This window comes from Rhamphochromis longiceps, linkage group LG22 (genome assembly GCF_057381845.1).
Source record: "Rhamphochromis longiceps isolate RC_006_pf linkage group LG22, R_longiceps_female_GT1.1, whole genome shotgun sequence".
NCBI lineage: Eukaryota > Metazoa > Chordata > Actinopteri > Cichliformes > Cichlidae > Rhamphochromis > Rhamphochromis longiceps.
The window spans coordinates 5915878-5931494 of NC_140577.1; the positions used below are offsets into that span (position 1 = coordinate 5915878).

A 15617-nucleotide genomic window follows, 5' to 3' on the forward strand; every position below is an offset into this window, starting at 1 on the left:
AAGCATTGTTTTTCTATAAATGGAGCTAAAAGAAACACATCACGTTGTAGGTCTTGGTGTAGACAGTCTTCTAAGCATGTGAATCCTTTTCATACCATTGCTAAGCCTTTGCAGCATAGTCCACTGCAATTTCCAAACCACGTGGGGATGGTAGAATCACAGATTCCCTGAACCTGAATCAAAAATTCACCTTCATTAGTTTTGAGAAAAATACCCCCTGATCTTTACCCTGGGTATCTAGGATACACTGACCACGTGGAGCTACATGCTGTAGCAAAAGAACAGCCAAAACTTTCATTATAAATGTTCATTAATAATATGTACTGTTGATTTTAATAAAATACCAATAAAAAATGTAGTGCTTTCATCATAAACAGGTTTTGAACTTTATTCTCCATAAGGGAAGAAACAGTCTGTTCAGATGAGCAAGAGGTGTAACTGTGCATACAGTATGAAGAGTGTAGCATAAGAGGGCAGTTAACTGTATTATCAGGAGCATTGGTAATAACATTAACAAGAATATTGAGAATGGGTTATTTCTCATAAAAAGACACAATGAAATACAAGGAGTATACATGGAGACAATCAGCCGTCTGTATGGGCATCCTGAACATTTCTGATTGGTTAGAGACGGCGTGTGCGGTGTCCCAGGTCACCAAGGTCACAGCTTCTCATAATCATGCTTTAATTATTTGCAGATGTATCATGGATACGTTAGCTTTAAATATCATATGGTTACAGTATTAACATGGTTCTCTGAGTAATTGAGACCATTTTTTCCCATAAGTTCAGGAATCAATCCCCAACAGTAAACTTAGCACAACAACACCTGTACAGATGTGGAATTACATATTTTAGCCAAACTGCACCTCTGGGAAGCCTCAGTGGTCCCTGTTTATAATGTATTAGGGATCCACCAATATTGGTACATATTCACCATCAATGTCACTGGGATACTGATAAATATAAGATTTGGCTAATTATCTGTTGTGTTACAATTATATGACTGAGTAATTGGGAATGGGAATAATTTAGGAGACTTGAGAATGCCATTTTAGCTCATTGATAATGAAGTTTTTTTCATTTCCTTAGTACAAAACTTGTTACTTTAAAAATCTGTATAAATTCATCCACACTGTTGCCCCAATTTCCATTAGTCCAGGGAACAATACTCAAGTCCTGCCCTACAGTGAACCTATATAACAAAAGCATAAATGTGGAATTACAGATAGTTTTACCAAAGTGCTTCCCTTATGCCCAAAAATATTTTAAATGACTAATTAAAGTCCCTGCTAATTTTCTTCTTGCATTTCACTGATATTGGTACGATATCTGCGCCGTTGCCTGCCATTGGGATTAAGTTATGAGGACAGACTTTAGAAAAGTATTTATATGATTTAAAAGGCAGAGCTTTAGAGTTCACTGACATCAAAAGGGAACAAATAGATACATCCTAATTCTTTGCCTAATTATCACACATGAGGTTTAGTTGACTCATCTCTGGTTACGTCCTAATTAAGATCAGTTTCACAGTCTGTAGATGGTGGCTGTGGTTGTGATAAAGGAAACAATTATTCTCCTGTCATTTCCTCACTTTGCTGAGCGTGACGATCTCACAGCCCGTCAGCTTTAAAGTTGACCTGGGACACTGCCAGTGATTTGGTACATGTTAATTTGATTTCCTTTAGTTTTCATAGATGCTTTACACAAGACATACTTCCCTTTTACAGATGAAAAAGTCTTTTCTATGTATTTTATGTACAGCATACTGCAATATCATAATGCCTCAGATTGATAATAATGTGGATAACATTTGCAATACAGTTATAATGGAAGTAGTAATAATATGTATGAAAAGTTCTTTTAAAAAAAAGAGATTAATAACAGTACCTGTCAGCCATTTTCATCACACAATCATTATTTTCCCAACAACCATCCTGACAATAACAAACTGGGCTGCCTTAGTCATTCGAGGACAGTAAACAGTTGAATAGCAACAAAAAAAAAGGAAAAAAAAGGGACCAAGACGTTCTGTTAGGACTTTTCTCTCTGTTCCATCACATTCATGCGCTCACGTTGCTTTCTGTTTGATCACACATTTCTCTGTTGGTAGAAAAATACATACATATGATATATAAAAAAAGGTAAAGGATGAAAAACATAGGCGTGAAGTAAGTTTCATCAAGTGCTTTCGTTATGACCCCTCCCACCCCCGTTTTTCTCTCTTTCTGTCGTGGTTCCTGCTGTGGACTCCTTACATTTAGTGCATTCTCTGACCGATCGCGCTATCTTATTTAATACTTTGGGAAATGTTTCCTCGCTCCTCTGAGAGGAGGTGGGTGTAAATAAGGACATCATGATCTGTGAAATGTACACTTTTGAGATTCGGCTGCAGGCTTTAGCGAGACTTCCCAAACGCACGCTTCATTTTTCTTCCTGCTGCTCTTTCCTTTGTAGCTCCAATTCAGTGTTTCTGATGTAGTCTGTGACACCTGACTGTGCCTTTCAGATGCTGTTTAAACATTTCTGCACCGCTGCTTCAGATGCTCTCATGAATCTCTACAGTCTCCCATCATTCACTCCTTTTTTGTTTTGGCTTGAACTAATAAGTGATGAATGTTCAGATTAATGTGATCTGAATGTCTTCAACATTTACACTATTCTTTGGACCATAACTGCTCAAAGAATAGTGAAATTAGTTTTTTTAATTTTACAGATATTTTACACCTTTATCCTCCAAAGATCCCTCAGTCAGGACTGAGAGATACATGGCAAGTGGGCTCAGGAATCAAGAAGCACACTGTAAAATATCTGTGTAAGTAATTTATGGTTGTACTCAGCATCAAAGCTTCTTAAGTGGGTGAATTCAAATTTACTTCTATCCATGATTGTATTGCATTACCCGACTAACCGCTTTTAAAAAATAATCTCACTGAAAGCTACAGAAGTCTAAACTGAAAACACTAGTGTTTTTACACTTTCAAATTCAGTGATGTGTCAATAAAATAGAAGATCTGAATTATAGAAATTCACCCAATCAGCTGTTTTTCCCCTGATTTTAAGAAGGCTCTAATACTGAATACAGTTAAATTACTTGTACATATGGACCATTTTTACTCGACTAATCCCTCGAGCAGAGCAGGAAGACGCAGCCTATGAGTTCATGTGCTCCACCTGTATGGCTGATGTGGAGACGGTTAGGCAGAGGTCTTTGTGGGTCACTGGCAGGTCTGCCACAGTGACTGGTTTGTACTGGATCTCGCTGGCTGACACTGTCTTGTACTGGTGTAGATCAAATGGGCAGGGGACCACAGATTCTGTGGGTTGCTGTTGTGGCTGGTAGCTGCCTGGGGGTCCGGGGTTTGGGTTCTGGTTGTTGTTAGGGTTCGTCTGGTTTTGGAGCTGGCTCGCTCTGCCCGCACCTCTCCCTCGACCGCGGCCTCGGCCCCTGCCTGGTGTCAGACCCTGGGCCTGCTGAGCAGCTACTGTTGCTGCCACTGTTAATGGGTCGGGGTTGTGCTTCTTCATGTGTTTCATTAGATACGTCTCCTGGAGAACGGATGACAGAAGTAGAACACATGATGTCAGGAAAGAAAAACAGGAACAATGTGTTTTGATTTTTTTTAAACTATTAATATAGCTTTGTGGTTGTATGGCATCACTAACCAGCCATTTAACCCTCTCAAGGCAGGGGTTGCCGATTGGCAACAGTTAAAAACTAACAACCTCATTACCCCACATACATATTTTATGAGTTTTTTTTACTCAGAAGTACCACTGCAGGACTTGGTTGTGCATTAGCAACAAAAAGTTTAATTTGAGCCTGAGAGCGTTAATATTTATAGTGAATGATTTTTGAGTTAATGAGTTTTGCTGCTGGGCAGAAAAGTGCTGCAAAACATCTGGATGTGAAAGTGAAGCTAATCTTTTTTTAGCTTTTGGGTAAATAATTTAATCCACATTAGACATTTGTGCCATCTGAAGACTAAATGAACATTTGTGTTCAATCTGAAGAAATATCCTTCACACACTCCCAAAATATCTATGAACAACTAGGGCTGAGCCATATCATACCGTTCACGGTAATACCGGTATGATGTTGGGCAACTATAAGAAAATGAAATAGTGTCTTTGTTTACATACGCAAATATTGTTGGTCATATCGCCCTGCTCTATGAACAACCCAAAGACACAATGCCTGTTCCCATTGATGATGTATGTGCATAATTATATAATTACTAGATACATTAACAGTACCAGCTGCTATACAGCATCTGGCTTAAACTGCACGAACAATGATTTTGGCAGAGAGGGATGATCAGTGCTTTGCAGTAATAATCATTATATTATTCTATTCTAAGACCTGAGATCAGAACAAAAGGCTCATTAGAGCTCTACATATAATGCATGTCAGACAGACTCATGGATTGTAAACAATAGTGTATTAACAGTAAAGCATCTGCAAACCAGCAGTACAATTCCTGCCAACTCTCTCCTGTTACGTCTTCTCTGTTGCCGTACAACCAAATCTACACTTTCAGTAAACTGCATGTCAGATACCAGAAGTCTTACCGAGGTATAGGATCGGTTGCAGAGGCCACAGGAGAACAGCTTGGCGTGTTTCACGGTGTGTGTGGACAGGTGAACCTCTAGACTGGCAGCATCTGTGTAACCACGGTTACAGTTGTGGCACTTGTACGGCTTGTCTTTGTTATGCTGCCGACGGTGAGACTGTGATGGAAAAATAAATAAATAAAAGAGGCATGTAAAAACTAGTAATATGTAATTTGATTTTGACTACAATAGAAAAGGCAAGAAAATCACTCTTTTCAGACTAGAGTCCAGCTGATATATCAGGCAATATTTGCTAAAATATCAGCATCGGGATTAAAGCTGATAAATGAAAATGAAAAAGGAGACATTAGTAATTCATGACCTGTGACAATAAAACATAATTATTTTTTAAACTTCACTGTCCCATTATCTCAGGAAAGCCTGATAATTAACTTCATATAACAATTGTTAGGGAGACCTGTTTGTGCTTTAAATGTCTCTCAAAAAAAATATTGGCCAACATGTTGAATTTTTAAATCTCTTTTTAATTATTAACAATGAAAAATGATCCAAAATAAAATTTCTGTGAAAAAAAAGGTAAGCATCAACATATCTACTACTCCATCACACTTGGTTGTACATTTTGTCTACAAAACCCAACCTGTGGAACCTGGATGAGTATGAGAACCACTGGCTTGCAAGTAAATATATGCTAGTAGCACTAGAGCCTTAGTAAAGTAATGATCATGTCAGTGGCAAAGAGAAAACCTGTAGATTCAGTACCTGGAGGTTGGACAACTGAGTGAAAGCTTTTTCACAGCCAGGATGATTACACTTGTACGGCCGGTCACCGGTGTGAATCCTGGGAAATCACAATCAAAACAAAACAAAGGTGATGTCAAGTTTGACGTACTGACAAAGTTAAGATACTTCTAGATCAGCTCAGCCCCTCGCTTCCTCATGTTGCAGTTTCTCAAACTTCTACTTTCACTTCCTCGAGAAGGAAACGGCTTTGGTAAATTTGAATAGTGTGACCTTTGGTTGCTATTTGTGCACTTTAAAATCACATCCTTTTTTCAGCACATTTTATCATGAAGTGTCTTGATGCATGCTCAATCATCCAGGTAAGAAAATCCCAAAAAGTCGATTCTGTTCATGTGGACGTAGCGTTTTCAGTGGGAGGAATGTTTCGTCACTAATCCAAACAACAAAACGTTTCTCTTTTTTGGGATTTTATGATGAAGCAATAAGCTATGAAATAAAGTTTTATAACAGATAAACTAGGCTGCTAATACATGCCAGTGATCACACATCAACCACATTCTTCTGTCCTTTCAGGTGGTAGTGCCTAGCTTTGTAACAGCCTTTCGCCTTCCATTAGGTTGAGCTAATCTGTGGTTTGATTGTTTCTATCATCCGCTGAAAACTATTTTTTATGGGTCACTCACCCTTAACATTTGAATCTGGTTTACACCTCAGTGTATGTTTGTAGTAAAACATAAATATGGATTATTTTGAACTTTGAGGCATGCTGAGCTACTCCAGTAGCATCTAAGAGTTAAAATATGGAAGTGGGCAGAACAGATCCATCTTATAAAAGAAAAAAAGTACATGTCAGATTTGATAGATACTATAAACACACAATAACTCAAAAAGAAGGACACAAGCACAGTGACATAACTCTCCATGCACCTGCTCCCATACATGCACACATTCAAAACCCGCCCGGCCCAGCCCAGCCCAGCTCGGCCCAGTACCGTGTGTGCTGCTGTAGGTGACTGAGCTGCCTGAATGTTTTCTGGCAGTAGGAGCAGGTGTAGGGCTTGGCCCCGGTGTGGATGCGGATGTGCTGGGACAGGTAGCTGGAGTTGGCAAACGACTTGGAGCAGTGGGGACACTTGTGGGGCTTGGCCTCAGTGTGGTTTCTAACACGGGAAACCGGGATTGGAGGGTTAAGGGGGTGGGAGGGAGAGAGAAACACAGAGAGAGAGAGAAACAGCGAGAGATTTTTAAGCTACAGCATGACCAAACTTCATAATGAGCCGAAGACCAAATCATGCATTTAAGCTAAAAGGATCTGATCGATCAAGTATTGATCACAGATTACTAAGTTTGACAGTGTGCTCTTTGTGCTGTGTCTGAGTTGTGAAAACACAGAACGAAACATACAGCAAGCACAGTCACGCTTTTCTCTTTCTCTCTCTCTCTCTCTCTCTCGCAGTCTCTCTCTCCTTTTGGTGTGCACTACTTTGAGTGAAGTGTGAGTGTAGTGTATCTATGAATGTCTGAGTCTGCTGCAGTCAAACCAAAATGTAAATTCAAGATGAGTGCCAGGCCAGCGGAGCACATCTTCCTCTTTAAAATTAATGGCCTGAAACCCACAGAGAAAACCCAGTGCATGGAAATGAGGGAAATGAAAGCATGAAGGTGAATGACAAGGTCAACATAAAATTAACACATTTATCAGAAAGGTGACAGCCTGGATGGGAGATAGATTTATCACTCATATTGTCACAATTAATGAAATATAGTAAAATGAAAACTAATTTTAGTGTCCGATTAGCGCCTTTACCACAGTAAAAAGGGGTGTAAAACATGCAGGTTAAAAACTGTATATCAGGATGTATTTTTTAGGCACAGCACATACAGTTAGTATGCAAAGTGTACTTAGACTTGTATCGTGCATTCTTAAAAAATGTTTTAGTTTTTATCTTGCTGAGAATGAAAGGAAAATGTTTTAATAAAGACATCTGAATAACAGAGACATCTAGAGAAGATGCTGAAACAAAACAAAAAGGGGATGCCTATTTTGGTGAAACCTGAGTGACAGACGGGTGTGTTGGTGAGAAAAGGCATTTAAATATAACTCAATCATCCTGTCTCACTTACTGCTGGAATACTGAGTATCTGAATCTCTACATATATAAGGAAACAAATGACATTAATCTGACTAAAGCCTGGGTTATACTCCAGTTCAGACACGGACAAATGGAGACCTGGTGCCTGGGTGCATTTGAACTTGTTTTTTCTCTTGTTTAAATCACTAGTAAATTACTTGCCAGGGAAAAAAAATACTTTGACTGAATGCTGGGAGAATTAAGGAATTTCAGTAGTAGTATGCCATGTGATTGGCTGATTAAATATTTGTGTTAACAAGTGGTTGAACAGGTATATCTAATATAGGAATATGGATATGTTGCCCCCATACCTGATGAACCTCAGGTAGCCATTGTAACTTAATAAATATTGCAGCTGTAAGTGAGACTGTGTAGGAGTTGTATTTAATTACCTTTAGATACTGACTCAGGAAACTGACTTCCCATTCTCACAGTGGGTCCCAGTTTTTAGAAAAGAATGAATGGTCAAAGACAAGTACTTAAAAATAACAGGTTAAGAGGCATGAAATAATTTAAGTTTTGGGGACTTTCAAAGATGATACTTTGACTGTGCAGAAAGAGCTTTACACTGTCAGCACTCCCCAAAACAACCCAGACAAGTCCCAAGCTCACCACTCCTTCTTCCCTTTATCTATCACCACACAGATGTTCACATGCACACATTTTAACACACGCACACACTCAGGCCCAGTACCGTGTGTGCTGCTGTAGGTGACTGAGCTGCCTGAAAGTTTTCTGGCAGTACGTGCAGGTGTAGGGCTTGGCCCCGCTGTGTATACGAATGTGCTGGGACAGGTAGCTGGAGTTGGCAAACGACTTGGAGCAGTGGGGGCACTTGTGGGGCTTGGCCTCGGTATGGGACTTGGCGTGGATCTGCATGTCTGACTTGCTGAAGAACGTCACTGCGCACATCCGACACCTTGGCAGGCAAGGAATGAGAGGAGAAGAGAAGAAAACAGTTATGATAAACAAAGCACAGAAAAAACTGCAAGTATCTAAAACATCATTAATATTTTCCTAAACTTAACGCACTTTATCCTACCTGTAAGATTTGGGTCCGTCTTTGTTAGTGTGATCATCCTCATCATTTGACAGATCATATGGGTCGCCACCGTGATGCTACAATACAATAATAAAAAAAGTACTTATGGTTGTAAAGGTAAAATGCCTCACAGTTGGTTTTATAAAAGGAAACAAGGAAAAAAGGAAGAACATAGAAAATTCACCTGTCCACCAGCAGCAAGGTGTGCCAGTATTAATGCATCACTTCCTGGAGGGAGGACCCCACCCACTCCAGCCACCCTGCTCATCACCTGTTTGCTTTTCCTGCCTCGTTTTGATGGTGCCGGCATGACAACAGCAGGAGCAATGTCATCCTTCTTATCTAAAAATGAGAGAAAATTAAGAAAGAAAGAAGGGAAAGGAAACAGGGAGTGTTGAGTGAAAACAGGGACAGTTTGGAAAAATTATGATGCACAGCTCAACACCAAACCTTACATAAGACAGATACACAGATGTGTTTGATTGTGTATGGATGTAACAGTGCAATTGCAAGAATACATTTGGGTGGGAACAGGAATCAAGTGTCTAAAATAAAATGGTAAAAAGAAGCCCTAAGCCTCATCATTTTTTTTTACGTTGAAATTATTAAAATGATGGTGACCTGCACCTGTGTATTACCTGAATTTGAGGGGTGCACTGCAGACACTATCATGGTGGTGGCAGTGGGGTGTCCAGCTACAAAAGACTGCGTGGAGGCGGTGGGGACCAGTGTGCCCTGTGGGGTGGTGATCACTAACCCCGCTAAGAGGAAAAGAAAAACTGTGATCTGGCCGTCCAGATCTCACTCTGTTAGGCTTTTATTCTAACTAACAGTTAATGGATGATGTAGTGATAAAAGAACTTTAATTTTCAACCTTGCAACTTGAAAGCCACACAATATCTTATAAAGGACAAAGCTACAGCACTAACACAAGACTTGCTAAGGTTTATACAAAAGATTTTAACGAATATTTTTATACAAGCTGTGCATAAAAAAGGGATAAAACTGCTAATATTAACACTAAGTACTACTACTAACACCTAAATGGAAACTGAAAAAGAACCCTGTTGAGATTGTGATTAGTAGCCACTGTAGATTAATATGTACAGTGTCATTCACTCCTATGCACATATCTTGTGACACCAACAAATATGGGTAGAGTTCAAAAAGTTCTGGAAAGAGTTCTATAAAAACCAAAAACCTTACCTGGTTTAAATTTGGCTGAACTCCCATTTGAGATCATCTTTTATGGGATCTGCAGACAGCTTCCAACATGGCTGCTCTTTTTGTATTGCTCTCATTCTGATTATTTACACGGTATGCACTGTGTATAACCGCAGGAAATCAAACTGTGTCAGAAAGCAAACATCAGTTTCAAGCTGATCAAGGTACATGCTTGGTGATGAGACCTGGGTCCAAGCAGTCCACAGCTAACCGGTTTTTATACGAGTCCACAGTTCCAAGTATGTCTGATGAGGAGTGAGACCACGAGCAAGCCTGGTGTGTTTTTAAACATACGCACCATGATATCGTTCTCCAGGGTAAGACATGATGAGTGTCTCCACTGTGATGTGTCTGGCACACTTTTAAAGCATTTCAGAAACAACACATTTAGTATGCCTGCTGGGTTTTATTTTAAAAACTGACTAACTTTCAACTCTGTTCCTTTGTCTGTTACTTCCTGCCCTTCTCCTATGCTCTGTGCTGCTACATGTTGCTTCTGTAAATAAAAAAAGAACTGTTCGCTTTTTCTAGAGCAACTTCTGATGGAATTGCTACCATTGTCTCGAGTGGGTGTCAGGAAGCAGCCGTGCCTGCTGCACTCCCAGGATGAGTCTGTTAATGTGAAGTTCCAATATGACATCCTGAGGAGTCTGATGAAAAACATAAAAGTGCAAACAACATGATCTGTGGTGCGTGTCATCACGTCATCGCGTACTGTTTGATGGGGCCAGGTTTTGGGCCAGTATTGGGAATCTGAAGAACACCTGCATCCCAAACTTTTTTCAAATGACTGAGCATAACATAGCAGATTTTTGACCGTCTAGCTTCACCTGGGGACATTTACATGTTCTCACTGCCATTTCCTTTTTAAAAGAGGTGCTGTAGTTAATTTTAGCTTCATGTTTCTCACATTAAATGGTAAATGGCCTGTATTTGTATAGCGCTTTACTTAGTCCCTAAGGACCCCAAAGCGCTTTACACTACATTCAGTCATCCACCCATTCACACACACATTCACACACTGGTGATGGCAAGCTATATTGTAGCCACAGCAGCCCTGGGGCGCACTGACAGAGGCGAGGCTGCCGGACACTGGCGCCACCGGGCCCTCTGACCACCACCAGTAGGCAACAGGTGAATTGTCCTGCCCAAGGACACATTAGGACAGCATGATCTCATCTCATATGTTTCCCTTCAAAAACCATGGAGTTAGTAGCTTGTTTTTCTTCTAGTTTTTTTAATAATCACTTACAGACACCTTGAAGGTGCATTCATGCAGTCTTGTAGAATTATATTAAAATACTACCAGTTACTGCCATAAAGTAGGGAAAATATATATTTTAAAATTAAAATACATTTGGATGAGTTTTTCCTTTTTTTTTCTTTTTTTTTTTTAAAATGGTCTTTTAAAAATTCTGTAACACTGAAGCACACATGCAAACAGACATAACAGGGATGCCACCAAGATCAAATAAACATCCAGAGGTGCACAAGAAGATGATCTTGAACAGGAGACTGGCCAAATTTAAATCAGGCAAGTTTTTTTAATAGACCTTTTCAGAGAATTTTTCTTTCACAATTTGCAAAATAAGAAAAAAGACAAACTGAAAAATCATCTACGACTCAGGTTGGTGAAAACATCAGAGCTGCTCACTCACCTGCAGTCATGATACCCGTGGAGGGAACAGGCACAACGGTGACGTTCTGGGAAGTGTGCGACTGGTGCAGGTGTGCCCCCACCGCACTCAGGGGTCCGCTGTTTCCACCACCACCCCCTCCTACATTGCCTCCGCCTCCTTCCTGTTTAGGGATCACACGTACCCCAGCCGCTCCATCCACTGAGCTGGGGATGGCGAGTACGGCCGTGGGGTAGTGGGGGGAGGAAGTGGAAGACGCAGAAGAGTGAGGAAAGGAGGGCGCGCTGGCCTTCTCTGGACCTAGTTGCTCCTTCGCCTTGTTCAGGAACATGGCGTTCTCAATCTAGACAGAAGTGGGGAGTGGAGAGAGGAAAGAAGGAAGGGTGTAGGAATTAGGGGGCAAAGGAGTGTGATACAGTAAGGGTGAAATGTTTCATGACGGTGGAAGGAAAAGGATATGAAAGGAAGGAAGAAAGGGAAGGAGAAAGGAGACTTGCCAGAGATGAAGAAGGCAGATTGAAAGAGGAAATAGGATGAGGGTGTTTGGAAGAAGTTGAAAAAGAAATAAAAATACAAAAGACAGGAAGAAAGAGAAAGATGTGAAGAAGAGTCATATGTTTATGCGGGAAAAAAACAGGATGACCCAGAGATGACACAAGCAGAGTGGCGATAAACGTAGTGTGTGTCATGAAAGGAAAATGGAGAACAAATGAGACAGAAAATGAGAGGTTAACGACAGTAAAAACAGAAGGAATTAAAGAAGAATAAAGGAGGAAGGAATGGGAAGATTGGGGAGAGTGAAGGGTAGGAGTTAATGGGTTAGATAAGAGCAGACAGAGGAAGAAACAATGGAAGAGAAGAGAAAACGAAGGCATGGTGAGATGCAAAAAAAGCAAATGAAAACAGGAACAGAAGATTGAAAAGATGAGAGAGGAGAGGGACAGGAGTGATCATGTGAACCCATCAATAAGTCAAATAACTTCATCAACGTTGCCAGCATTATTTAGTGGTGTTAAAAACAACATGTTCAGGTTGTGATGTGCTTCTGGGTATTTTTTCCAACAGCACAGACCACTATACCATGTGTAATTCAAGACAATTCCAACAATAAGGTTGTGTCTACCTGTCCTTGTACAGTGGGGACGGGAGACCAAAAGTATGATGAGTTGAAATGGGAATCGTCCATTATTTCTGTAATTAAAAAGCAACACACTTAGAAAACACCTGTCCTGCTCCTCCTTTTTTCGTTTCTTTTCTTTTAAATGAGACCATGCATGGCTGTATTTCAGTCATCTTAGTCCGGTTCCTTTCTTTCTCCTCCGCACGCTGACACACCGAACACGTCGGTTTCAGGATCAGCATGCAGCACTAAGACTAAATTTAGTCCACTAAATCGAGCCACTTTTCTACACAGCTAACCTTTGTTTTTAGGGATACCAATCAAGATGTCTGTGACAAATCTGAGCAGTTTAAGCTTACTCTGTTGTGGCTATTTCTTGAAATAATTAAGATTTGTACAGAGGAGGATGTGAAAGGAATCAGGCAAAGATGGTCAATCCCAGAAGGGAACCAGTGGTTCCAAATGCTGTGTCAAAGCATACTGATGTACCCTCTCAGCCCAGTAAACATTATAACTGAAACTGCACAAAAACATAGTAATTGAGATTTAATTTTCTCTATTATTCCACATTAAATACCCTTGGTTTTACAAAAAAGAACTGACAGGCAAGACGATAACATTTAAGAGGAGATAACACTGATCTCTTTACTGTGTGGAATAAGTCAAACAAACTACCTAAAGAAACAAAAACTGTTATTAGAAATTACTTAAAAAACTGTCTGCAATTTGATGGGAGGAGATAAAAAAAATGCTAAAACTGTACCTGCAAACTAAAAATTCCCTTCCTGAAGAAACACCGCCCCCTGTTAAAGAGCTTGGGATCTCAACCATATCCAGTGGGAACATTTGTTTGAATGTATGGAAGTGCCTGGTAAGGCTATGGATCGCTGTTACATGCTTGCTGCAAAGCAACATACACATGCTCAAAAGCACAATTGTCACTGACCTCCTTCCAGATAACCTGTTTTCTGCAAACATAAATACAGGTCTTGAATTTGTCTTGCTTTTTACTTTTCTTTGACCACATAAAGTTTGAGAACCACTGGTGTAGAGGGCAGCAGAAGCAAGAATTAAGAAAACACTAATGATAATCAGTTTTTGAGAATTTAATGATTGTCTGTAACACAGCACATGCACTTGTTTACTACTCCCTAACACAGCATGAACAAATTGCACAATCTTAGAGTGCGTGTTTTATCAGCAGCATGTCAGTGAGGCTAGTTTTGCAACAAAATTGGATGTGGGTGCACCATTAGGTGAAAGTAACACCCTCTTCAAGAGTGCACACAGCTTCTTGACAGTTGAAAAAAACCCAAAATAAAAACCCACTGTCAATCTCATGAGTAATCAACCTGTAATCTTCCGTTTCCTGATTATGTCCCACTAACAGAGGCAAAGAAGGAAGTTTCATTGTTCTATGTTGGCATGCATTTGCACTTTATTTTAGCTTTCTGAAACATTTTGAGACCGTGAATGCCATGCATAATCCTGCTCACATACCATTAAAAGCATGCAAGTAATTACATGTTAGTAAAGCCCAACTGCCATTTAATAATTTATAACAACTGATATTCAGTAAGCCCCGCAAAGGAGTATGAGAGGCCCATAAAAAAAAAATCACAATAACAATTGAGGTAACGCCATATTTCATGCAAAACATTTGCAATGCATAACTCATGAAATGTTTTGCATTGTTTTTCATGAGCCTCCTCTCCCCTCTGCAACTGCAAGGTCTATAAATAAATGAAAAGAAATGCTTTCAGTGCAATTTAATCATTTTCCCTGATTCTGCAGCAAAGCATCAGATGCAAGGGGCCGTTATTAGTGCAGTACAAAGTCAATGTTTCAGTGTTCTGAGAGACATTTGTTTCTTCCCCCCCTCTCTTTTTCTTTTGGACGAGAGGGTGCAAGCTGCCTCCAAAAACTGTGGCATGGCTAGCGCCGAGCTAACGTTAGCTGTGCTTTATGAATTATTGCAAAAACAAATTTGCCACAAATCGTTTAAGTCAGGGTGCTTTTTTGGAACTGAGTCTGGACAGATGTGTTAAACTGCACCCAACCGGCTGACAAGAGCGTAATAACATATCTGGGTTATGCACAAACATGGCTAACGTTAGCTGAAAAACGCAACAAGACGAGAGGAGCTAGCTAACTTGCCTCCATTAATTTTCTCCTTTTGTTCGCTGGCTTGCTCTAGCTACAAGGAGGCCTGTATATTCAATATGCTTAACTAGCCCGCCGCTTAGTAAACACAAACATCCGTGCTCTCCCTACGCCTCCATTCCTCACTCCCTGCTCATCTCGCTGAGAGAAAATAAAAAAAGAGAAAAAAAAGTCTCGAATAAAAAAAAAAAAAACGAAGACAGGAAAAAAAAACGTCGACGCCGTTGCCTCTGTAGGAGACGCAGCTTCATGCAGACTTCCGGCGGTTGGGACGACGGTGCTCTTAGACACACTGAAAAAAACACTTAATTAACAACCGACTAATAAGTCCTGCGTTAATTACCGGTGAACTCGACTCCCCTTCAACCCCCCCGGAGCTTCCTCGGGTCGGGACAGTTGGAAAACTTTGTCCAAATCCGCCCCTCAAACCCCTCAGATATGCCTTTTTTTTCTTCGTTTTTTCCTTTTTTTCCCCTCCAGCTCTTCTCCGAGGAGTCAAGGCAGGCTGAGTTAAACAGCTTCCGGCCACACTCTTCAAAATAAAATCAAAGCGCGATTCTTTTAAAGTATATTTCTTTGTGTATTGCGTTTGATTAAAAGCGTAATAATCGATGTTAACACAATTAACTAAAACTAAACTAAAAGTAGGTGTAAAATATGACATTTTATGCACCGAAATAAAATGATTATTAATTATTTTTTTAATTAAAAAAACGAATTTAAAACAATAGTGTTTAATCACAAAACCAGCAAAAAAGTATATTTATAATTTTATCAAAAACAGCCTAATGAGGTTTTGGTGCTACATGACTTAATTGTCTTCAAAAATAGCTGTTTTGTATAAGAATATTTATTCAGAAACTTATCTTATGTATTTTTCATAATAATAATTAATACTAAACCACAAATAATGCCGAAAACTAATAAAACCGAAGTAAAACCAAACTTACAAAAAACAAATACAATTTAAATCTAATCGA

General features: G+C 39.8%; 1 protein-coding gene across 5 annotated transcripts; it reads right to left on the reverse strand.

Annotated features, from left to right (window-relative positions):
• Window positions 1-1741: 1741 nt before the first annotated feature.
• On the reverse strand, window positions 1742-15136 carry znf384a (zinc finger protein 384 a). Of its 5 annotated transcripts, none has more exons than XM_085395537.1 (11): window positions 14981-15136; window positions 12478-12545; window positions 11376-11697; window positions 9132-9254; window positions 8678-8835; window positions 8494-8570; window positions 8146-8370; window positions 6312-6479; window positions 5338-5416; window positions 4573-4731; window positions 1742-3549 (listed from the first exon to the last, which is right to left on the reverse strand). In XM_085395537.1, the coding sequence occupies exons 2-11, from the start codon at window positions 12538-12540 to the stop codon at window positions 3154-3156; spliced, it is 1770 nt and encodes a 589-aa protein (XP_085251663.1). In that variant the 5' UTR covers window positions 12541-12545; window positions 14981-15136; the 3' UTR covers window positions 1742-3153. The 5 variants fall into 5 exon arrangements, with proteins under 5 accessions (XP_085251663.1, XP_085251664.1, XP_085251665.1 ...); XM_085395538.1 differs by lacking the exon at window positions 14981-15136 and adding an exon at window positions 14632-14969; XM_085395539.1 differs by lacking the exon at window positions 6312-6479.
• Between the last annotated feature and the right edge of the window lie 481 nt (window positions 15137-15617).